Here is a 25,543-nt window from a genome sequence, read left to right as displayed (position 1 = left end):
ATACATATCCAATTGTGCAAAACAATGAAGGGCAAAGTTCAGCATTGTTTCCTATCTTGGGGCACTGTTTGGTACACACTCTGAATCTGGTAAATATACCAGTGTAAAATGCACCACAACTGTTTATCAGGAGAGAGATAATTCCCATTACGCAGTTTGAGCACTGGCTGTAGAATATGACGCATGTGATGTGTGGTTGGCTTCAGTTACAGCAACTTCGTTAACAACTGCCATGGAAATGGGCTGCCTTCCTCTCCCTGCTGCACCACCTAATTCACCTGCTTCTTCAAATTTCTTGATCATTTCTTTACCCCATTTACTGACATAAGGCCTCGTCACAGTTGTTTCTGTCAGCGAAATTCTGGCAATGCAGCACTGCTATTGCTGCCATTCTAATAAAAAAAACTTTATCAGCAGTGCAAAGTCTTTCTTCTAAATAGTCATTGTGTTTTGTATGGAAAACTTCAACCTCCTTAATGCTTTACACCAACTGTCACTTCACAAACAGAATCAACATGTGTTGTCAAGCAACAAACAGCATAAAGATGTCAAAACAGGAAACTTTTCCCATCCTGATATATACAGCCTGCACTGCAGCACTCAAACATCATCAGTTTAGTTATAACCATCTGGTATATTCCACACAAAGAGTTAATTATGAAAAAATTGTGTGTAAGACAAGCACTGCAATCTTTGAATGCTATGGTTCTGAAACAGCTGCAGAATATTTCAGGATGAATGAAAATTTGTGCTTGAAAAGGCTCGAACCCAGATTTCACGCCTGTGGTGAGCAGTTGCCTTAACTAGTTCGGCTATCCTAGCATGCTTCCAGGAGTGACCCAAATCTCAATTTGTCCTGCGTCTACTCTTCATACCACTTCACACCCAAAATTAAAACAGAAGTCAATGAAATTTAGTGACCCTGAACGTTAGCCTACCAGAAGTGAACTTGTTGCTATGGTTCTAACTGGTATAATTCACTAACCTGCTTCAAATATTAAAACTCCTGTGTGTAAATAAATATGAAGAGATCAAAAATAAATTGCTGCAGTGTGGTGCACTTTATTCAGCATAAAAATGTTATCACATCTATTACTAGCAGAACAAAAGACCAACGGAAAGCCTAGCATTGTATGGCAATACTACCAAGGCAGAACTTCACACTGATGCTAGCAGTTATGGTATAGATGCAGTTCTAGTGCAAATTCAGGAAGGTGTTTATGCTTCCAGAGTACTGCCCAAGAGCACTCTCCACGATGAATTACTCTACAACTGAGAAAGAGAGCCTTGGAGCTGTTTGGGCCATCAATGAGTTCTGGCTGCATTTATTTGGTGAACCATTTATCAGTGTGACAGGCCACCATTCACTACACTGGCTGCTAGCTTGAAGGTGCCTTGACAAGCAAGATGTGCACTGAGGCTTCACGAGTACAGTGTCACAGTGGTATACAAATGCACACTCAGATACAAAGATGTCCACTGCCTTTCAAGGAATCCTTTGGCAGAACACACCAGCTTTCATGAAATCTTAGTCATAGCTAAACTAAATGACAATGCTAGTGAACAGAGGGTATATCCAGCACTTCTAAAAACTACAAAAGTCTTAAAGGATGCGGAACTGACCAAATGACGATTCAAGTTAATTAATAGAGGGGAAGTAAGGTTGCGTGAAGCGGAAATCTTGCTCGTCATCCCAGCTCAGCTATGGCCAGCTATCCCAAAGTATTGCCATGAAGCTTCAACAGCTGATCACATGGGATTTGTAGAGATTCTAGACAGAACTAGACACAGGTATCACTGGCCAGGTCTCTACCAACCCATTAGACAGTATGTGAATCAGTGTAAGGAGTGCCAGAAACAGAGGCACATGCCGCAGTTGCCTTCAGGGCATTTGGTACAAATTCCTCCTGCAGCTATGTCATGCCAATGAACTGGATTTAACTCTTGGGGAGGTTCCCAAAGTCAACAAATAGGAATCAGTGGATAATAGTCCTTTCTGGCTACCACATCCGTTATGCTGCCATCAAAGCTGTGTCGACTCCTGAAGCTCTGGAAATTAGAAAGTTCCTTGTAGAAGAGGTTATTCTGAAACACTGAGTGCCCTATGTGATGGTCTCTGATCATGGAAAAGTTTTCCAGTCAAGAGCAGTATTAGAAGTAATTTCACACTGCAACATCATAAACAAGATGACAACTGCCCATCTCCCACACATGAATGGCCTCACAGAATGCTTTAGTATGATGTTGGCTGATATGCTTTTGATGTACTTTGATACTGAACAGAGAGACTGGAATACAATACTGACCATCGTGAAATTCACATATAACAAAGTGAAGCACAATGCAAAAGGCTTCACAGGCTCCATAGCCACAAGGTCAAAACGCTAACCTATACACTGATTCTGTTTCAGCTGGATGATACTCAGGATGACTAAGTGAAACACCCCATCACCAGGACCAAAGAAGCTGGCTCACATACAGACCATGAATACCAGGAGAAAGACTGAGAACACTATTATGCCATGCACTGGTCAATAAGATCCAGCCTGGGAGACTTGGTATGGATTTTTTCACCTGAACGGAAAGTAGGACAATTGGAAAAGTTATTATGTGCTACTTTAGGCCGTATCTTAATCTTTGCCACGTATACAATGTCACATACAAAGTCAGGGATTCTGGCCCTTCATCAAGAAAAAAAAGCATAGAGACATCATCCATATCCTACATACCGAGCCTATCACAGTTTTGGGACACAAATCGAGATGGGGGTTCTCATTCAAGGAAACTGAAGATGCCCTCAAAGATCACAAAGCTTTGATGGGAGGGGCTACCTCCAATTTCCATCATATGTAGTGAAGAGTATGTGGTAACACAACCAAAATGTGAGGATCTGCCAGTGCTACCATACAGAGAACCACTGACAACATCCATATCCATGGTGTTGTAGTTCACTTAAATGAGAACTTCTGAAACAGCTGGTCACTACTGTTTCTCCAAGGGAGGGAGAAATGCCATAAGCTGTGCTGCACACAGTGTGGGGTAGTGGTTAGTGTCACTGCAAGATGTGCTAAGGACAACACCATTATCAACTATTTGTTATTTAGTATTTATCATTTGTGGAATGATTTTGTAATGTCTTATGTTTGTCATGTTTGTACATTCTGGGATATTTGACGTTTGTATAAATACCAGCGTTCTGGGACATTTGATGTTAGTAAAAATAGTTGCACTTCACATCTAGGCATTCAGTTCTGCTTTGTTCAGACGCTGGTGTTCATAATAAATATGTTTTCATTGCTAAGTGTTGTAGTTTCACTGACAACCCTCCTTTGGGATTGAACTTGAGTGTGACATTATGAATAAAGTAACTACTCACACAGACTTCATCACACAAGAACATGACTTCTGACTTCTGCACCTGCAGTTCTTCACACACTTGTTTCAGGACAATCTTCTACCTACATAAATGTAGATCGAGCATGCGAATTTTATAAGATCTATCATAATTTCTTGTTGTTGCAGTTAATAATATTGTGCCTATAAATTTCTGGAATCATTACCATATCTACCATTTCCATGTCAAAAAAACAGGACTGAAATTTAATGTTAATGTTATTCATACTATATGGAATCACCGAGACCTGAATATGTATATAACAAATGGATGACCTAAGACACATTTGTAACTACCGTGACAGACAGTAGTATCATAGCCAGTGCATAAAAGTACACAATCAATTAGAAATGAGCAACGACATTTAACAGGACAATCTATGCCAGTGAGTATTAAACATTCTAATGTAAGTAAATTGGCCCATAGTAAAAAGATATTTGTTAGCAGATATATGTTTATTAGCACTTTCTTTTAGTTTTGACCAATACTGTTTTTATTTTACTTGGTTTATTTATTGAATGAAAAATGTTAGATAGGCACAGTTTTGAGTATAGGGTTAATGTTTTTCTTGTTTGTTCCTTTTATATTTGAATATTGTTCAACGTTTTTATTTAAAATACAATACCACCACATTCTCAAAGATGAAATTTACTGTGAGTTCCCTGACACTCCTCCATTTTCCTGCATTTATCCATTTCTGTTTATTTTATGGATATTGCTTAAGTTCCTCATATATTCTGTAGTTACAGTGATTATTCTATCTTTTAATTGTTTTGTGTGTCATTCTTCATCTTTTACACCTACTGCATCACTCTCCATGTTTTATACTTCTTGAAGTAGCCTTATCAAGTACTAATTTTATTTTATTTTATTGGTATTTTTATTAATATAAACTGTTATTTAGGCTTGCTGTTCCAGTTTTGTGTTAAAGTTCTTTCCTGTTTACTCCCTTTATATTTATTTACCATTCAACTATTTACTTTTCACATTGCATTACCACCACTCTATCAAAGATACTATTTACTGTATGTTTCTCATATGTAACTTCTTTTCCAATGTTGTTAACAAACATTGTAACTTCTTTGGTGACAATAGTCAGTAAATGTCTGAAGATGGCCTTGTAAGCCGAAAATTGGCTAACACAATAAAAGTAATACTGTAGAACCAAGAACCAATGGAAGATTCAGTTAACTCAATACTATGGTCTGTAAGAATAAGGGATTTTTTATTTAAAAGAACCATAAGGTACATTTTGTGTTCTCTGATTTGTATATTTTCACATTCTACATCTGTATATTTTTCTATCAGCAAAACACAGACCTGTGATATTTTCTATATTAGTCACAAAGTTCACTTTATTATGACTGCTCCAACTTAAGACTAAAAAAACCATCTCCACACTATCTACTTCTAGTTTTTTCCAGTTATTCCTCAAAAATGTTCATATTGTCAACCACTTTTCCATTTATATCAATGAAAATAGTCAAATTTTGAAAATATTATATAATTGGATAGGCAGAAAAATCTACTCACAAAGTGGCCTTCTGCCAGAAGAAGGACCCACTGGCTCCAAAAGCTTGCTCATTCCTTTAACCTTTATGTGTGTGTTTTTCCGCCACCACTTGATGAGTAGATTTTTCATCTATACAATTAAATGAAGTTTTTTGTTTAGGAAATTTATGTTTAATCCCTTGGCATTTTTAATCATGGTTGTTGCGTGTGTGTGTGTGTGTGTGTTCTGTTGTAATTAACCCAGTCATAAGAAGAACCCAATCTGTTATGAATAGCTAACCATATCAGATGTTTCTAAATGGTGCAAGACTGAAATAGGGAAGACATAAATTTAAATTTGACTGAATGGAGGAAATCACATAAAAGGACGGTGAGTCTGTGCTTCACCAGTAACACATTTTTTATGCAATTCAGTTGGTGACCATTTTGTATTCAGTCAAAAAAAATTTTTTGGCCATTTCTGCTTACCTGTGGAAACTGTCCACCATCTTCAACTGTCCACGTAAGTCTTTTTTATTAAGATGATCGAGCATACGAGCATCCACTAGACATTCCATGAAGGTTGTGCGATATTGTGGCAGGCCCAGGGAAGGTAACCATGCATTTCCCACCCATTCATGATTCATATCTCCAAATGCTAATGTGGTACGTGATGTCTTTGGTGCTGATGGACTTGTCAGAGAAACCATCTCCTGAATGGCCAGTCGGAGTTTCAGCCTGTGAAGCGGGTTGCTGTAAAACAAAGTGCACTTGTTACATGTATATCACAATTATGTATAGAAAGAAGTAACACAAAATAATGTATTTATATTTAACAAAAAAACAACAACAGCAAAGCTCTAAGAAGACATGCAAAATAAAAAATAACAGGGACACAAAACTTATTGCAATTCAAATAAATGATTAATACAAGTAAAATAGAAGGCAGGGGGGACATAAACTTCTTATTTCATACGAAATTTACAAATTTTGCATGAACATTTACACAGTATTTCTTCTGTGCTTCTCAAAAATGGGGACAATAACTATGGTAGTCTGTCTTCACAACTCTAAGTTCTTGTTTCAACCTTTGGATGACAATGATGAACTCTCTTTATGATATGGCAAGGAAAGAGTAATGTATACCTGGTATGATATCTGTCTGTAGTGTAAGTATTCTGAAGGGATAAAAATCCTGTCAGAATTTAGAGTGGAAAAGCAATGTTCAATACCAGCAGAAAATGTAGAGACTGTCAAATGTGTGCAACTTTAGTGAATGTAGTGTGGCTTCCATGTTCCTCTTTTTACACTTTGGTGAAGTGTTAATATGGTGGCTTTTGTTGGAAGAGAACTAGGAACTCACGAGAATTTTCCTTTAGGAAACTTTCACAGTGTTTGGTAGGAGAGCAATGGTTTCTTTAACCATCTAGCCAGGCTAACACACATGTGCGTGTTCAGTACTTTCTGTATGATTCTGCAGGGCATGCTGCTATCGTGCTGGGTATAATTTCTGGGCTATTTGGAAGCCGGAAATTACTATTCTCCTGTTGAATCTTTTTCTATTTCTCTGGAACATCAGGAGTCAGATTTTACACGTTCTCAAGTGTCACAGTCAACAGAAATGGACAAGTTATGACATATCTGACTGCACCATAAGATACACCAGCTGTCATACACTTGTAAGCAACAAAATGTTGAGAAACAAAATGTTGCTAACAATTTATGGTAATATTATGAAATTTATGTCTAAGCAGCACAAAAAATCTGTAATCATGATTTTCCACTAAACTACAATTAGCCATCTTATTAGAAGAAACAAGTTTGCACTGCAAGTTGAATCAGATGTATTATATTACTTCATACTGTTTTATGAATGTTGTTAATTTCAACCAGTGGATGTCACTTGAAAATCGATGTGATTGTCTGAAACCATTAATGACAATACAATAATGCAGTTGTGTTGAAATTATTTCTTAAGTTATCACTCAACAGATGTGGAATTTCCTCAACAATGGGAGAGATTGTAACAATTTATATTTAACTGTGCAGCAGTGACATTGACAGTGAGACTATATTCTCACAATATGTCGAAACAAGCTAGATATTCTGGTGATGAGGGTGATTATACTGAATACAATAAATTCAGTGAAGACTCTACAAATTTGGGAAGTGCCAACAGCAGCTCTGAGGAAAACTTCAGTGACAGCAATGAACAATCAGAGAGAGATGTTGGAATTGCAAGTTTTCACGAATGGAATGAAACTGACGTGAGTAATTTTCCTCAAACTCCTCCAGGTTGCCCTTTTATCTGAAGCCTGAAAGTAACAACAAATTTAGATACAAATACTGCACCATTTGAAAATAAATTTTTTGACAACATTTTGATTTGTATCCTGGCAAACGAAACCAGTAAGTACGCATACCAGGAAATCTCAAAGAAGGTGTGCTGTATGTTGTTGTCAAAGAAATGCTGATGGGACAAAAATACAGAAATTAGAACATGGAGCAAAGACTGCAATGTGGGCTTGTGTATGGAGCCTTGCTTCAGAATATAACTTACTCAGAAAAATTATAAAGGAGTTTCTCTAGGGTTTAAAACAAACACAACTGTCACATTTCCCACATTACAAATATTAAATGTCAATAAATAATTACTTCTAAATTCAGGCTTTGGTTTTCTTGTTACACTCCTTTGATATAATCCTTATAGCTATTCTAATTATCAAATAAAACCAGTGCACAATTTAATACAGGAAAACCAGAAGATTAGTGGCAGTTGGAAGACTGATTGATTAGATTTAACAGGTTTAACACAAATGTTTCATTGTTTACCAATAACAAAAATAAATGTAATGTGTGGTGTTAGCAAATATAATTCAACTGACAGGTATATTTTCATTTTCAACATAAGACAAAAATAAAGAACATACTTGTAAAATAAGTTGACAGAAAATAACACCAAAATTAGCAAAAACTAACTCTTGAACTGGCCAAAAATAATTCTGGTATTGATCAAAAACAGCACAAAACTGGTAACAAGTAACATCAAAACTGGCAAACATCAAAAAATGCCAAAAAAGACTGAAATTAGCACTAAAACTCAATTATTTTTACCCACTTTTAACACCTGACAAATTAATTAACTCAACTGTGTGCCATATTGACGATTGGATGCTAGTAAAATCTCACATAAAAATCATCAGAGGATTGTAGTCAGTGAGATGTGGCACGATTTCTGACATCAGCATGTGCAGTAGTCATGAGCTGGTTTTATGTGGTGGGGGAAGCAGCTTACTCAGACATGTGATGGATGTGTTTTGGGTATGTATTTGTACTCAAGTTCATCAAACAATTTATTCTGAAAGCTAACAAGATTTCTCCCTCTTTCATGTGTGCCTATCATCATCAGCTTAATGCCACTGCTATTACGTGAGTGGTCTCCTTTACTTCTACATTATTCATATTCTGCCAGAACTTTCTTACTATAAGCAGTTATCTTATTGTTTCTATACACAGCTCTACAAAGTAGTGATACTTTTCTTATGATGTTTTCGTATAAACACTTGAATTTTGGTGATTATTAATGGAGATTAAATGTATCCAATGTTTCTTTTTCTGCACTCAGTGATTTTCTACCTATATTTTTAATTTATTCTAGTGAATATAGAGTGTGAGGCTGCTGAGACAGTCCACTCTCATATATATACAAAATGAATAAACATATCAAGCAGTTTTTGCCAAGTTATAGCAGACAACAGGGCAAATTTCCTGATGTTTGCAACTAATTTTTATCATTTATAGTCACTGAATGACATCGACATTGATTTTTCAAATGAAACTATATACTTTTTTCTGTGGAATTTGAAAGAAGCTTGTAAGAGAACTTCAATGACGTAACACGTATGGGACTTGATCAAATAGTATCAAGATAACAGTGCTGCAAACCACTGTCCCGAGAACACGTAACTCAGGTATGGTTCTAGCATTTGCATGTGTGCTTGAAGCCCAACAGTCTGTGTTCCATTATTGTACCAATCTGATAACTTGCCCATAAAGTTACTAATACATTCACAATGTATATGGCAGTCGGAAAAATAAATATCATCTATGGTAAATGTCACCAAACTATTAGAACAGCAGTGTGATTGTATGCTGAAGAGTATCAAGATCACACCAAGCACTCACGATCTGTCTTTGCAAACATTATAACAAAAGTTCTAGTAACTGGAAGTGTGGAGGATAAAATATGGTAATGAGAAAGAAGAGCAACTGATGAAAGTAATGTAACTAGCATTTTAGCAAGTCACACAAAAAGCAAATAATGCAACTTTTGGTGCATTTTTTCAAAGCATGCATTATCAGTCTCTGTTTTATTGATGGGAATCTAAATACACTCAAGTATTTTGGGTTCCTAAGACATGCTGCTGCCATAGTTATTGGAAGACAGCCCACTGGACTTAGGGCAATCAGTGTGGCACCAACATGATGGATGTCCCTCCCATTCAGCACATGTCATGACAGACACCCTTATGAGAACCTTTGGAGAGAATAGGAATGATTATTCAAGGAATGCAAAATGATCTGCACACTCATCAGATGTAACATTTCTACTTTCATCTGAGATGAAAATTAAAACATGAGATCTATTAGGAAACACCGATGACTCCCAAAAGCATGAACTGCCTTGTAACATGGGCCTGTGCTGCCATTAACTCCACATGAAAGTCAACAAGCAGTATTGTTTCTCTGGAATGATTTTACAGTGTATAACAATGCTCAAAGGCAATATTTTCAGTCCTTGATATGCCAGCTGTGTTGGTAAACACAGGAACCGTACTCGAGTTACGTGCTTGCTCACATTTTGTACAGTGGGGCAGACATCTGTGGAACATCACCTCCTGATGACACACGATTGGTTTGCAGGACTGTTATCCTGATACTATTTGATCAATTCCAATACATGTTATTTCACTGAATTCTCTTAGGAGCTTCTTTCAGTTGGCACAGAAAAAAGTATACAGTCCCACCAGAAAAACACAAAGTTGGTGTCATAATTCAGAGACTGTAAACTACAAAAATTACTTGTGGAAGTCTGGAGATTTGCCGTTGTTCACTATAACTTGGCAAAAACCACAACTCAACATATTTTTTCATTCTGGGCACACTTGGGGTGGCTTGTCTTAGATGCCTCACTTTGTATGCCTTTATTCTGTAATGTCACAACCATACAGATATTATTACAGAGTTGACGACAAATATAATTCATTCAGAAACAAACTGTCATAAACACAGACTGAGTGTGCACTAAGCATTCATAAGAATACCCACATGGGAAAGAAAATAAGGGCCTTCTTTAAATATCGTCAAACCAAATTTGGTTTGTTGTGATGTCCTGAAGTTTGCGTCGAGCTATACACCCTTCATCATAAGAATAAACCTGATGTAAACAAACACAAACGTGATGATTGGTCAGCAGATGTAGCTCTCGTACACTGGTGTTCTTCCGCTCTTGGAAGTAGATCCAACTTATGTATTAGATATTTTATTAGTGTGTCACTGTAAATGAAACTTTAAGACATTCTGATATATTAACAGTCATCAATGTTTTCCTTAATCATACTTTAGCAATGTAATTTTTATTTCAAAAATAGTGTACAGTCACAGTCTTTGTTAAGTGCTGCTTGTGATCCGATTGTCTCACTGTCCATATGCATCGCGAAAATAGAGGACACTGCTTCCTGCTTCATAGTGAAATGCACGCCAAACACTGTTAATGGCTAGAAACAAGTTGTTCTTAATGTTTTCCACAACATTACAGAGAAAATTGAGCTTTGATGTTTGTTGAGAAACACGCTAGAATAAATATAAGAGACAAAATTTTAATTGTAATCTTGGTGTAATTGGTAGTGTCATTGTTTGATAACTGAGTGGGCTGCTGGATGGTGATTCAAAAGCTGTTGTGATCAACAATTTTTTCTGTTGCATTTGAATACCTAAATCATTTAAATATGAAATTAATCAGTATGTGGTAATTAACTCATACTTAACCATAATTTTTTCAAGGAAAATGCACATCTTCTGGTTTCTAATTACATCTCACAAGCAGAATTTTGGTTTTCATTCCAAATACAGATTCTGAATTATCAATATATTATAAAAAATTGTTAGAGATTTTGAAGTTAAGAAAACATTACACAATTAAAATTTTTTGAGAAAAATGAAAAATCAAATACTCTTTGCTTGAATATGCCCACTGTTTCATAGGACAGATATGGTCTCACACGAGCCAAAGTGATAAGCATCATAGAAACACGGAAAACAATTTTCATGGTGTCGAGCACACTGTACAAATGCTACATTTTTACAGTTGCCACCATACCATTGCTATCTGAACCCAATAGAATTAATCTGGAGCCAAGTTAAGAGACCTGTCATGAGAAATAACAAGACATTTAACCAGCCAAATGGTTCAAATGGCTCTGAGCACTATGGGACTCAACTGCTGTGGTCATAAGTCCCCTAGAACTTAGAACTACTTAAACCTAACTAACCTAAGGACAGCACACAACACCCAGCCATCACGAGGCAGAGAAAATCCCTGACCCCGCCGGGAATCGAACCCGGGAACCCGTGCGTGGGAAGCGAGAACGCTACCGCACGACCACGAGATGCGGGCCTAACCAGCCAAACTTACTGGAACTAATGAATAAAGCTTTGTGACATGTCACTGCCGAACAATAGCGAAATGCACAACGGCATGTCATAAAAGAGAAGGAGGAGGAAATGTGGACATTTTGGTGGCTTGGGATTCTGTTGTTGATTGTCTCATTACCAGCATAGCAGTACTGAAATGTACCACTTTCCTCGGAGTCCGATATGAAAGTAGTTCAGAGATTACCAGACGACTGACTGTAATACCTTCAGTGGCTTCAATATTTAACTAAATGGTGAAATTCCAGCTGTCTGCTTTTATGCCGCACATAGCTCATGTAGAAAAATTATCCTTGTGAAAGTCTGGAATTTACATTAATCTCATTTTTAATTACAGTACTACGTTAGTTAAGATCATCAGCACGTTTTCCTTCAGGTCACCTAGGATGCGTATCGCCTGAGTTTTACCATTATTTCTTTCTGTTAAAACTAAATGACATTCAAGGCTATATTGTTCTCTACTCATCTCTCTTTACATATTTACTGCAACTGTTCACACCACCGCAGATTAGTTGGACTAGGTGGGTGACCAGTGCTTCCCAAGTTCAATTCGCTGGTAAAGCTGTTGTCCTGTATTATTGTTAAGTCAATGTATGTGTAATGAAAAGCATAAAATGTATCCTCATTATCGTACTTGACTGTATTCGAGACAGACTGGCTTCTGCTCCATGTGAAATGAAATCCAATGAGGTTCCAGCAAACACGGAAGAATACAGAGTGTAATGTTTACATAAGGTTTATTTTTATGATGAACAGAATATAGCAAATAACATGTAGCTCTTTAGGGTCTGCTTGACAGCCCCAGTACATAATATGGACTGCTACACATGGAAAGAACCGTGGGACATGCACTTTGTTTATAGTGTAGCTGAAAGCAATAGTCTAAGAGCCTCATCCAGTGTATTGCAAACATTTCCCTGCATGAAGATGTCCACAATACTGCAATCCACTGTCGGAATATCGAGACATTGATAGTACATAGGCACAATGCAAGCAAACAACAAATGGTGCCTACACATACCTCTGAGGAATATGGGCTGTTATGCTTTGAGAATAGGTCCAAGGAAAGTGCATGAGCAATTGCCATTGAGTTTGGTGTTCACCGTAGTTTACTGTGAAATGTGTTGTGGAGTAATTGCTTCATCCATTCAGTCCAGTCAGAGTACTGACCTTGGAACCATTATCCATCTCAGCTAGAGTTTGCACAGTCATTTCTGTAACAGCCTAACTACGATTTTCTGTCCTCCATCTACATCTACATAGACACTCCACAAGCCACCGTAAGGTACATGGCAGAGGGTACCCTGTACCACTACTATTCATTTCCGCTACTGTTCTACTTGCAAACAGAGCAAGGGGATAATGACTGACTGTACATCCTAATTTCTCGTATCTTATCTTTGTGGTCCCTACGCATGATGTATGTTGGTGATAGCAGAATTGGTCAGCAGTTGGCTTCAAATGCCGGATTTTCTTAATAGTGTTTCCTAAAAAGAATGCTGCCTTTCCTCCAGGGATTCCCATTCGAGTTCGTGAAGCATATCCATAACACTTACATTTTGTTCAAACCTACCATCAAAAAATTTAACTGCCATCCTCTGAACTGCTTCAGTGTCTTCCCTCAATCCAATTTGGTACAGATCCCAAACACTCGAGCAGCACCCAAGAACAGGTCACACCAGCAACCTACATTCAGTCTCCTTTACAGATGAACCACTCTTTCCTAAAATTCTCTCATTGACCATTAGCCTTCTCCACGATAGTGGTCACATGCTTGTTCCACCTCATATCACTTTGCACTGTTAAGCCCAGATATTTAACGACTTGACTGTGTCAAGCTGGACACTTGTAATACTGTATCCAAACAATACAGGTTTGTTCTTCCTACTCATCTACAAGAACTTACATTTTTCCACATTACAGTTAGCTGCCATTCATCACACTAACTAGAAATTTTGTGTAATTTGTCTTGTATCTTCCCACAGTCACTGAACTTTGACACATTACTGTACACCACAGTGTCATCAGCAAACAACCACAGATTGCTGCTCACACCTACTTAGCAGCCTTCAGTGGGGCACAGTGTCAAATGCTTTCCAGAAATCTAGAAATATGGGGTTTGCCTGTTGCCCTTGATTCATAGTTCTCAGTATATCATGTGAGAAAAGGGCAAGCTGAGTTTCGCATGAGTGCTGGTTTCGAAAACCATTCGTGGGCATCAGCTGCTTAGCCTCAAGATAGTTTATTATATGCAAGCTGAAAATGTGTTCAAGGGTTTTGCATCAAACAGAAGTTAAGGATATTGGTCCATAATTTTGCAGGTCCATTCTCCCTTTCTTATATACTGGAGTCACCTGCACTTTTTCCAGTCACCTGGGACTTTGTGCCGGGCAAGAGATTCATGATAAATGCAAGCTAGGTAATGGGCCAATGCCATACAGTACTCTTTGTAAAGTCGAACTGGGATTCTATCCAGACCTGGTGGTTTAATTGTTATCAACTCTTTAGGTTGCTTCCCTATGCCAAGTAAGCTTATTACGATGCCGTCCATTCCATACAGGGGTCTGTTCGATTGTCAAATGGCAGTATGTTTGAACAGTTCTCCTGCATGAACAATTTCTTGAACGTGAAATTTAAAACTTTGGCTTTTGTTTATCTGTCTTCAACTGCTACACCAAACTGGTCAACGAGGGACTGAATGGAAGCCTTATACCTGCTTAGGGAATTTATGTACAACCGGAATTTTCTTGGGTTGTCCGACAGATCTTTTGCTAACATGTGACGTTGGTAGTTGTATGCTTTGTGCATATATCTTTTCACAGACACACGAATCTATACTAACCTTCGCTTGCCATCACTTGTATGTCCCCTTTTGAACCTAGAGTGCAACAGCCTGTTTTCCTCAGCATCTTATTAATTTCATTATTAAACTATGGTGAATCTTTTCCATTCTTTATCCACTTACTAGGCACATAGCTCTCCGGACCATGATTTACAATCTGCTTGAACTTTGCTCATTATGCCTCTACATCCATCTTACTGGTACTAAGTGATGCCAGTTCACTGTCTAAGTAAGCTGTTAATAACTGCTGACCTGCTCTATCTAGCAGAAACACTCTCCTAACCTTCTTGACTGATTTATTAACGTTCGTAAATATAGCTGCAATAATGACATAATCGCTAATCCCTGTTTCTATACTGACATTGTCAATAAGGTCTGGCCTATTTGTAGTTCCAAGGTCTAAGATATTTCCACTGCGTGTGGACTGCCAAGTTAGCAGTTTTCTATACACAGCAGGTTAAAGTCATCTCCAATATCAGTGCATAATCTGGGTGTTTACACACTATTGACCACAGACTTTCTTTGAATGGCTCTAGAACTATCGCAGCGGAATTGGGTGGCTGGTAAAAAATCCAACAATTAACTTAGTTTCACCTACACCTGTTATACGCATTCCGATAACCTCACTATCACATTCAGCTTCAACCTTAATACTGGAAGAGAGAATATTTTTGTATACCGTAATGAAAACTCCCCTTCTATGGCCCCTAATCCGTCTTTCTGATATATGTTCCACAAGGAAAATTACCAAACAGTGTACATTTTGAGAAGTTATTTTCTTTTCTTTAGATAACCATTTCAGCATCTCAATAATGCCATCTTCAGGCTCAATATGCAGTTCACGTATAGACAGTCAGATACACTGATATATGCATACTGGAGCCATCAGTATCTGGATACTGTGAATTCATTATTAGAGTGTTTCCTCTAAAGACTTGGCAACAAGACTTGACATACTACAGTTTGCTGGTATTGATATATCTGATTGTCCATAAATGAAGTGCATATTGTGTCTGAAGATGGCATTGCCAAGATGCCGCAACTGGTTGTCTAAATAAAATAAAATAACTTCTCAAAATACATGGTCATTTAGCAATTTTCCATGGTATGTATTTGACTAGCCACTGTCTCGTATTCACAATGAATCAACAGGGAAGACTCTCTGTTTCCAGATTTTTTTCTGTTTATCGATGAAGCTAAATTTACTCAGGAAAACATATGAAGTTGTCACTACTCTAATGTGTGGATGGATGAATATCCATGTACAACAGTTATGGAAAGTGTTTGAATGATATTTCTGCCCTCTGACTGTACAAATTTCTTTATTTTATATTACTCTCATGATTTTGGCCTTAAGCCATTATCAAGTACAACAACAAGAAGAAAATTTTTGTACAAATGTATAGAAAGGGAAAGGACTAAAATTTTGCATCAGCATTCCACTCCAATGCCAGATTAAAATTATCAAACTAATACTTCTAACATGTTGGCTATAATTAGATTTTGTGAAGTGAAGGTGATGGGCCCCTATGTTGTCTGTGGTGACAGGTAATACCTGAAATTTGGTTTTCTTGTCCACATTCTTGATGCTGTGGATCTCTGAATATTGAATTCCCCATCAAGTTCTGAAACTGAATGTCCCATGCATCTAGCTCCAACATCATTCCCTGTTAGTTCTTGTTGTGCGCCCATAATCACGCCAGAAATTTTTTCACATGAATCACCTACGCACAAATGACAGCTCCGCCAATGCTTTGCCTTTTCATACCTCACATATGCTGTACTACCACCTTCTGTATATGTACATATCATTATCCCACGACTTTTGTCACCTCTGCATTTACTACTATTTTTGGTTCCTAATAAAATGCATAGATATAATTTTGGGATCCACATGAAAATACTGGCGATTAATGTACCATCTAATAGTTGATTTTGTTTGTATTAATATCCAATTATATCACATATAACTTAAATAGTGACACCCATCTTCTACATGCTCCCCAAAATCCACAAACCTAACAATCATGGGTGCCCCATTGTGGCTGGTTACAGTGCCCCCACTGTAAGAGACCCAGCCCTTGTTGACCATCATTTGCAACCAATTGTCCAAAACCTAGCCTCCCACATTAAAGATACTGATCACTTCTTGCACCAGCTCTCCACCATCCCACACCATTACCTGAGCGGTCGACCAACATCCCTCATGCCCACGGCCTGCTGTGATTGAACACGACCTCTCCCAATGCCCTGAAGATCCCAAAGCTATCACTTCATTCCTCATACACCTAACCAACTACATACTAACCCATAACTGCTTCACCTTTGAAGGGAAGGTATACAAACAAATTTGTGGCACAGCCATGGGCGCCCGCATAGCACCCTCCTGTGCCAACCTCTTTATGGGCCACCTACAGGAAACATTTCTAGCTTCCCAAAACCCCAAAACCCTGGTCTGGTTCAGGTTTATTGATGACATCTTTATAATCTGGACCCAAAGCCAGGACATCTTATCCTCATTCCTTCACAATCTCAACACTCTCTCTTCCATCCACTTCCCCTGGTCCTCCTCCACCGATCGGGCCAACTTCCTAGATGTCGATCTCCTCCTCTCAGATAGTTCCATCCACATCTCGGTCCACATCAAAACCATCAATTATCAACAGTACCTCCACTTCTACACCAAAACATCCCTCCCATATAGCCTGGCCACCCATGGCAGGCACATCTGCAGTAATGATAACTCCCTCACCTAGTATGCTGAAAGCCTCACAAAGGCCTTCGCAGACAGGCAATGCACTTCAGACCTAATGCACAGACAGATCTCCCATGCCATATCCCCCCCCACCACCCCCCACACACACCTGATCCTCGCATCCATCCCAAGAACCAACCATAAAGAAGCGCCTCCCGTGTCACTCAGTACCACCCAGGTCTGGAATGACTGAACCATGTCCTGTGTCAGGGCTTTGATTATCTATCATCATGCCCTGAAATGAGGGACATCCTACCAAAGATACTTCCATCCCCTCCCCTTCACAAGATCCTACTCCATGCCTATGCCACTCCCATCCACAATCCTCAGACACAATGGTCATACCCTTGTGGAAGACCCAGAAGCAAGACCTGTCCAAGCCACCCACCCAGCACCACCTACTCCAGTCCCGTCACAGGCTTATCCTACCCAATCAGAGGCCGGACCACCTGTGAAAGCAGCCATGTTACACACCAGCTCTGCTGTAACCACTGTACAGCATTTTACATTGGTATGACAACCAACCAGGTGTCAACTATAATGAATGGTCATCGCCAAACTGTTGCCAAAAACAAGGTGGACCACCCAATGGCACAACATGCAGCAGAGCAAAACGTGCAGGATTTTAATGGCTGCTTCACAACCAGTGTCATCTGGATCCTCGCCCCCACCATCAGCATTTCTGAGTTGCGCAGATGGGAGCTATCCTTACAGAACATCCTTTCATCCTTTGCTCCCGTAGTCACAATCACCTTGTTCTAAACCTAAGGTAGCTCGCTGTTTACCCCGCTGTGTGTGTGTGTGTGTGTGTGTGTGTGTGTGTGTGTGTGTGTGTGTGTTTTTCCTACAAGCTTGGAAAACGAAGTTCATTCTGAAAGCTAGCAAAGCTCTGTACCTTTTGTTTGTCTACATATCAACGACACAGTACTTCTGCCTTTTGGTGAGCTGTCTCCTTTATTCCTAAATAATGAAGTTCATAACTGGGCACTTCAGACACCCTCACTTTCAGCACTTGAGACCCAACCATTGTGATGGAGTATTTTCCAGATATTGACATACTGTACAATATATCAAGGGCAGACACCACCTAATCAAATGCCACTGATTCCAACTGTGATTAAGCAGAACATTTAGTATCACCAAACAATATCACAAACCTTCCAGTGCAGGTGTTGCCTTGAGATTTCATGGTGGACCCATCAGATGGGACACAGGCTCCCTTTGACTGCCTCAGTTTGGACGAGGTAAAAACTGTGTAACTTCTGCCCTATATGCCTATTTCATGCACAAGTGGTGTGATAGTTGCGGATATTGATCTTAATGATACACTAGAGCTGATGAAACAATACAATTACTTCATCAAAAGTGCTACAGCTGTCAGTCTCTCAGTTTATGGCAATTCACATGGCAATAAAGGCCACTCCTCCTCTACTTAACTTCACTGTGTTTATGATACAGATCTACATTATTATCAATGAACTACGGTTTGATCCTATAATCTAAACCGTACTTAGACAATGGCTATGGACTCTAATTGATGTGATTTTTATGCAGTGGTGTATCTTTTGCTGTGTCCCTTGTATTCTTCTGATCATGTATGTATTATTCTCAATGCTTTAGCTCTGCCTATGTGTGTTCTAATTAAGTACTACAGAATTCTACCTCCTCCAGACATGACAAAAACAATGGATGTTGAAAGAAACTGTGTGCATCAGAACTTGGAAGCCTGCACAAAAGAAAATATGTGAGCTTGTGGTACTCTTAACACTGATGAAAGAGAGACCCACTGTGAGAAAATGGATCATTAATATCAGAAAATAATGAACAGAATACATCTATGTAAACTAGAAAACATATAGGAACACAATGCAAAGTTCAATAAAAAACATAAGATTTAGTTACGATCAAACATTAACAATTTATTCTTTCATAACTAAACATGTAATGTAATATACAGGGTGAGAGGCAGCTAAGCCATAAGACCCCTTGTATCTCCCAACCGTAATACACTCCTGGAAATTGAAATAAGAACACCGTGAATTCATTGTCCCAGGAAGGGGAAACTTTATTGACACATTCCTGGGGTCAGATACATCACATGATCACACTGACAGAACCACAGGCACATAGACACAGGCAACAGAGCATGCACAATGTCGGCACTAGTACAGTGTATATCCACCTTTCGCAGCAATGCAGGCTGCTATTCTCCCATGGAGACGATCGTAGAGATGCTGGATGTAGTCCTGTGGAACGGCTTGCCATGCCATTTCCACCTGGTGCCTCAGTTGGACCAGCGTTCGTGCTGGACGTGCAGACCGCGTGAGACGACGCTTCATCCAGTCCCAAACATGCTCAATGGGGGACAGATCCGGAGATCTTGCTGGCCAGGGTAGTTGACTTACACCTTCTAGAGCACGTTGGGTGGCACGGGATACATGCGGACGTGCATTGTCCTGTTGGAACAGCAAGTTCCCTTGCCGGTCTAGGAATGGTAGAACGATGGCTTCGATGACGGTTTGGATGTACCGTGCACTATTCAGTGTCCCCTCGACGATCACCAGTGGTGTACGGCCAGTGTAGGAGATCGCTCCCCACACCATGATGCCGGGTGTTGGCCCTGTGTGCCTCGGTCGTATGCAGTCCTGATTGTGGCGCTCACCTGCACGGCGCCAAACACGCATACGACCATCATTGGCACCAAGGCAGAAGCGACTCTCATCGCTGAAGACGACACGTCTCCATTCGTCCCTCCATTCATGCCTGTCGCGACACCACTGGAGGCGGGCTGCACGATGTTGGGGCGTGAGCGGAAGACGGCCTAACGGTGTGCGGGACCGTAGCCCAGCTTCATGGAGACGGTTGCGAATGGTCCGCGCCGATACCCCAGGAGCAACAGTGTCCCTAATTTGCTGGGAAGTGGCGGTGCAGTCCCCTACGGCACTGCGTAGGATCCTACGGTCTTGGCGTGCATCCGTGCGTCGCTGCGGTCCGGTCCCAGGTCGACGGGCACGTGCACCTTCCGCCGACCACTGGCGACAACATCGATGTACTGTGGAGACCTCACGCCCCACGTGTTGAGCAATTCGGCGGTACGTCCACCCGGCCTCCCGCATGCCCACTATACGCCCTCGCTCAAAGTCCGTCAACTGCACATACGGTTCACGTCCACGCTGTCGCGGCATGCTACCAGTGTTAAAGACTGCGATGGAGCTCCGTATGCCACGGCAAACTGGCTGACACTGACGGCGGCGGTGCACAAATGCTGCGCAGCTAGCGCCATTCGACGGCCAACACCGCGGTTCCTGGTGTGTCCGCTGTGCCGTGCGTGTGATCATTGCTTGTACAGCCCTCTCGCAGTGTCCGGAGCAAGTATGGTGGGTCTGACACACCGGTGTCAATGTGTTCTTTTTTTCCATTTCCAGGAGTGTAGATACAAAGATGCTGTTTGGACAGTGAATTGCAGGGGCAGGGGCTACTTGGACACATCACATTTCATTTCATGTTTGTGTTATTTTTTATTACAGAGATATGAGGCCACATTTGGCTTCTTTAAATGGAACCCTATGTTAAATTTTAGCGTAACATGATGGGCTTAAAAGATGGTTTCATATATGTGTATATCATAATATTGAGGTGAACAGTTTTTGAGACACAGATATGCTCCCGTATCGTGTTCGTCCTTCGAAGCGTCATCGTCCAATGCGACCTTTCCTGTTGTGTAGAGTACATGGTAAACGAGGCGAGTCCATCCTTACACAAACATGGCCATTTACCCGACAACAGTAATACATACTGTTATATTTTGCGCAAAAGTTAACTGATGATGTTGTGCAAACATTATTCAGTTATTTGACAGCTGTGATACCAAAATAGTACACAACATACAGTATTAAAATACTACAAGATGTTAATACATTTTAAGTAACAGAAATACAAATGTAAATGAGGAGGCCCTTATTGGTCACAATTATTTCATACGTTTTTGTTTTTTATTTGAAAATATGTACTATTGATCACAATACGAAGCAAATACACACAAAGATGCAAAATACATACTGTAAATGGTACAAAACTTTACTGAAGTGTGTGTTCAAAATGCTTCCTCTCTGCTGCAATGCACATCTGTAGTCGCCATTCGACTGATTTGTGAACGCCCGCAAGGGTGTCACGTGAGATATCAGCGCACGCTTTGATGATAAGTTGATTCATATCGTCTAGCATAGTTGGTATTTGAGCATACATTTTACATTTGGTTGTTCCCCACAGAAAAAAAATCAAGAGGGGTCAAATGAGGAGACTGGGCTGGCCACTTCACTTCAGCATGTCATCCTATCCAACAATCCAGGAACTTTTCATTTAACAGCTCTGTAGCCACACAGGAAGAGTGAGCAGGGCACCTGTCATGTTGGAACCACATGCACTGATGCGTAATTAGTGGTACCTCTTCCGGTAAAATGGGCAGAACGTTTCACAGGAACTGTGCATAGTTATTGCCAGTTAGTATACCCGGAATGACATACGGCCCCACAATGACATTTCCGACGATGCCGCACCACACGTTAACACTCCACAGTTGCTAATGCTGTACCTGTCGAAGCCAATGAGGGTTCTTTATTAACCAGCAATGCATATTATGCAAATCCACATTGCCATGGTTGGTGGAAGTCACTTCATCAGTAAAAAGCACCCATTGAAAAAACATTGGATCATCCTGTAGGTGCTGCAGAGCAAAACGGCAAAATTCCTGGCGCTGTTCAAAATCCACACGGGACAGTGCTTGATGTAATGAGAGGTGAAACGGGTGAAATCTATGCTGGTGCAATATGCATAGAACACTTCTCTGATTTATACCACATTCCGAGGCGATACGTTGCGACGAAACAGTAGGGTGGTTATGCACCAACGCTAGAATGCCCTCTTCATGTACCTCTCCAGTTGCACTTTTCTGCCTTGTCCTCTGTATGGCATTCCATGATCCTAATTCAAGTAGTTTCTTGCAAATACATGCAAGAAGCTGGCATGTAGGATGCTCATGATCAGGATACAGCTCTCCGTATTGCCTTATTGCTCCAACAGCATTTCTTCTGCTTTCACCACACACTAGAAGCATATCTAACTTTCCTTCATTGGTGTACACGTCTGCTCCAAGAAACTGTGATGGAAATGCGATGTCTCATTACCCCAGCAGCGCATTTATACCCTTCTCTCCAGCTACCTCGTGCGTCAACCTGCGATTTTATTGAGAAGCAGGAAAACAAAACCTTCCCTGTTAAGTTCCTCAGTAGTCAATAGTAAAGGTCACATTGGACAATGCCACTTTGAAGGATGGACATGATACGGGAACATATCTATGTCCTAAAAACTATTTGCCTAAATATTATGATATATACATATTTGAAACCACCTTTTTAAGCCCATCATGTTACGCTAAAATTTAACATAGGGTTCCATTTAAAAAAAAAAAAAAAAAAAAAAAAAAAAAAAAAAAAAAATATGGCCTCATATCGCTGTAATAAAAAATAGCACAAACACGAAATTTGATGTATTCCAGTAGCCCCTGTCCCTGCAATTCACTGTCCAAACAGCATCTTTGTATCTATTACAGTTGGGGAGATACATGGGGTGTTATGAATTAGCTGCCTCACCCTGTATATAACACAACCTTCAATAACAGGTCTGAATATTTAACAAGTAATTGTATAGTCTTCCATAAGCTGAATGTGAGAAAAATGGATTTTTCTTGCAGTAAATCAACATTTTGCAGTCATATAGCTGACTGCAAGGTGCCACAGAATGACTCTGTATCATGGGCAACTGAACCCTTAAAGGGCATGGTGAGAATCAATTAAACTAATTAAAAGGTTTTCACTGGTGGGACTGTGGATGGTGACATTAACAAAGTCACAAAATATCATTCAAACTGGCCTAAAATTACTGTAATCTGCAATCATTATATTGGTTATAAAATGACATGAAAATTTCCCATCCATACATTTATAGTCTCTCTCTCTCTCTCTCTCTCTCTCTCTCTCTCTCTCTCACACACACACCCTAACAACAAATTTATGCAGGTACAATTCTAATGATTAATTAATAGCAATTAAATACTACAGCTTTTTTATGTGTAATCAGTAATTAGCTGTGTGATGACAGTAATGAAAAAAATTAAATCATATTTGCAGGATTTATTTCTTTCAGATGGACATAACAGACTCCAATTCTCAATTACTCTTACCTTATTCCAATCTCCCTTTGGATTTCAGTATCACTGAGTGCACTCATTATAGCTCCTGACTTTACATTGGCACGGCATGCAGCAACGTACCACGCAGGCATTCCCACCCATAGTTCCAACCATGCAACAATTGTCGGACCATTCCACAATGCAAATGGAGTTCCTGCCTTCATCGCTTCAGCCAGGAGCTCATGCCTAAAACAAGAAATCACTTAAGCTGTGGATTTTTATAGCCTAGAATTCTGTAGCACGACAGTCTCAGTTACTGTTTCATATCACATGGACACAGGTTTCATTATCGTCAACAATATCAAACTACTACAGACTCCAAAGCCTTTTTATTATTTCCTTACACAACTGGAGACAGAAAATCCATCATTGTCTTTGTGGCGAATTATGAAACAAAGTGAATAATTGTAAAGATTTGGGATCCGCCAATTCTCCTTCTCATATGCTATGAAAGAAGCAGACGTATTAGTTTGTCTATGAAGTGACCAACAATGTGGATACAGCATTATGAATTCATGCCTATGATATGATAAAGTCCACATGAACTGGCAAATTCAAACCTCAACATTTTTCATCAAAAATGTGTATTTTTTCATGCTGATGTGTTCTCCTTTTTATACTCTACAGACAAATGATATGCATCTCATCTATTTTCAGAGAACACACATACAAAAGTGTTTAAAGAGCTGTGTCCCCCATATACGTACATAAGATAGTATTGGTCAAAAGTAACTGTTTTAATTTTATGTGTGGAAACAAAGCTCGTTAGGCACCTATCTGTTGAAACTACAAGCGGTTTTCCATGTGGTTATAACCCACTTTTGAACATCCTTTAGCCATAATACCAAAAGAAACAGGAAAGTGTTTAAAGACACATCGTTAGCTTTGAATTTGGTGAAATAAATGTGTGTTATCAATAATGCATCATATACCACCACCTTTAAACGTCACCATAGCCAGAAATCCAAAGGACTAACATCAATTGAATATGGAGGACACACTGCTGATCATCCTTACACAACCCAACACTAATTAAATACACTGATCAGCCAAAACATTATGGCTACCTGCCTAATAGCCACTATGTCCATCTTTGACACAGATAGCAGCTGTGACAGGGCATGGCATGGAAGTAACATGGAAGCAATGAGGCTTTGGTAGGTCACTGGAGGGAGCTGGCACCCCATCTGCACACACAAACCACCTAATTCATATAAATTCCAGGGGCAGGGTCAATGAGCTCTACTGCCACGTTCAATTACATCCCAGTTGTGTTCGATGTTCAGATCTGGCGAGTTGTGGGGGGGGGGGGGGGGGGGGGGGGGCAGCACATCAACTGGAACTCACCAGTCTGTTCCTCAAACCACTCCATCACACTCCTGGCCTTGTGACATGGAACATTATCTTGCTGAAAAATACCACTGCTGTCGGGAAATATGATCATCATAAAGGGATGTACATGGTCTGCAACCAGTGTACAATACCCCTTGGCTATCATGATGCTTTGCACAAGCTCCACTGGACCCATGGATGCCAATGTGAATGTTACCCAAAGCAAAATGGAGCTGCTACCAGCAGCTTGTCTCTATACCCCAGTACAGGTGTCCAGCAGCTGTTCCCCTGGAAGACAACAGATTTGTGCTCTCCCATCAGCATGATGAAGAAGGTATCAAGATACATCTGACCATGCAATGCTCTACCACTGCACCAGCATCCAATGCCGAGGCTCACATGCCCATTTCAGTTATAGTTTCCAATGTTGTGGTGTTAACACTGGCACATGTATGGGTCGTGGGCTGCAGAGGCCAATCATTTGGAGTGTTCGGTGTACTGCGTGGTTGCCATATTTGTACTCTGCCCAGCATTCAGTCTGATGTCCGTTCCACTATAGTTCGCTGCCTGTCCTGTTTTACCAGTTTACCCAGCCTACGATGTCAGTCATCTGTTACGAGGGGTGGCCACTCAACCTCGTGCCATCTAGACATCGTTTCACCTTGTTTTCACCACATGTTGAAGACACTCACCTCTGCGATCCTCAGACAGCCATTAAGTTGAGCAGTTTATGGAATGCTCATGCCGAGCCTCTGGGCCAACACACTCCAC

The 25,543-nt window shown here is 40.0% G+C and overlaps 1 protein-coding gene across 1 annotated transcript in view; it reads right to left on the bottom strand.

Moving 5' to 3' along the window:
* Positions 1–25,543, bottom strand: part of LOC124556050 (liprin-alpha-1) — a 406,425-nt gene that overhangs the window by 34,202 nt on the left and 346,680 nt on the right. The window contains exons 20-21 of the mRNA XM_047130083.1: positions 23,432–23,626; positions 5,375–5,638 (exon numbers count right to left, since the gene is read on the bottom strand). Of these exons, the coding sequence (XP_046986039.1) occupies positions 5,375–5,638; positions 23,432–23,626 (459 nt within the window). The remainder of the gene's footprint in view (positions 1–5,374; positions 5,639–23,431; positions 23,627–25,543) is intronic.

This window comes from Schistocerca americana, chromosome X (assembly GCF_021461395.2).
Source record: "Schistocerca americana isolate TAMUIC-IGC-003095 chromosome X, iqSchAmer2.1, whole genome shotgun sequence".
In the NCBI taxonomy this organism is placed as follows: domain Eukaryota; kingdom Metazoa; phylum Arthropoda; class Insecta; order Orthoptera; family Acrididae; genus Schistocerca; species Schistocerca americana.
The sequence above is the reverse complement of the archived record's forward strand: the minus strand, read 5'-3'. Positions and strand labels throughout refer to the sequence as shown.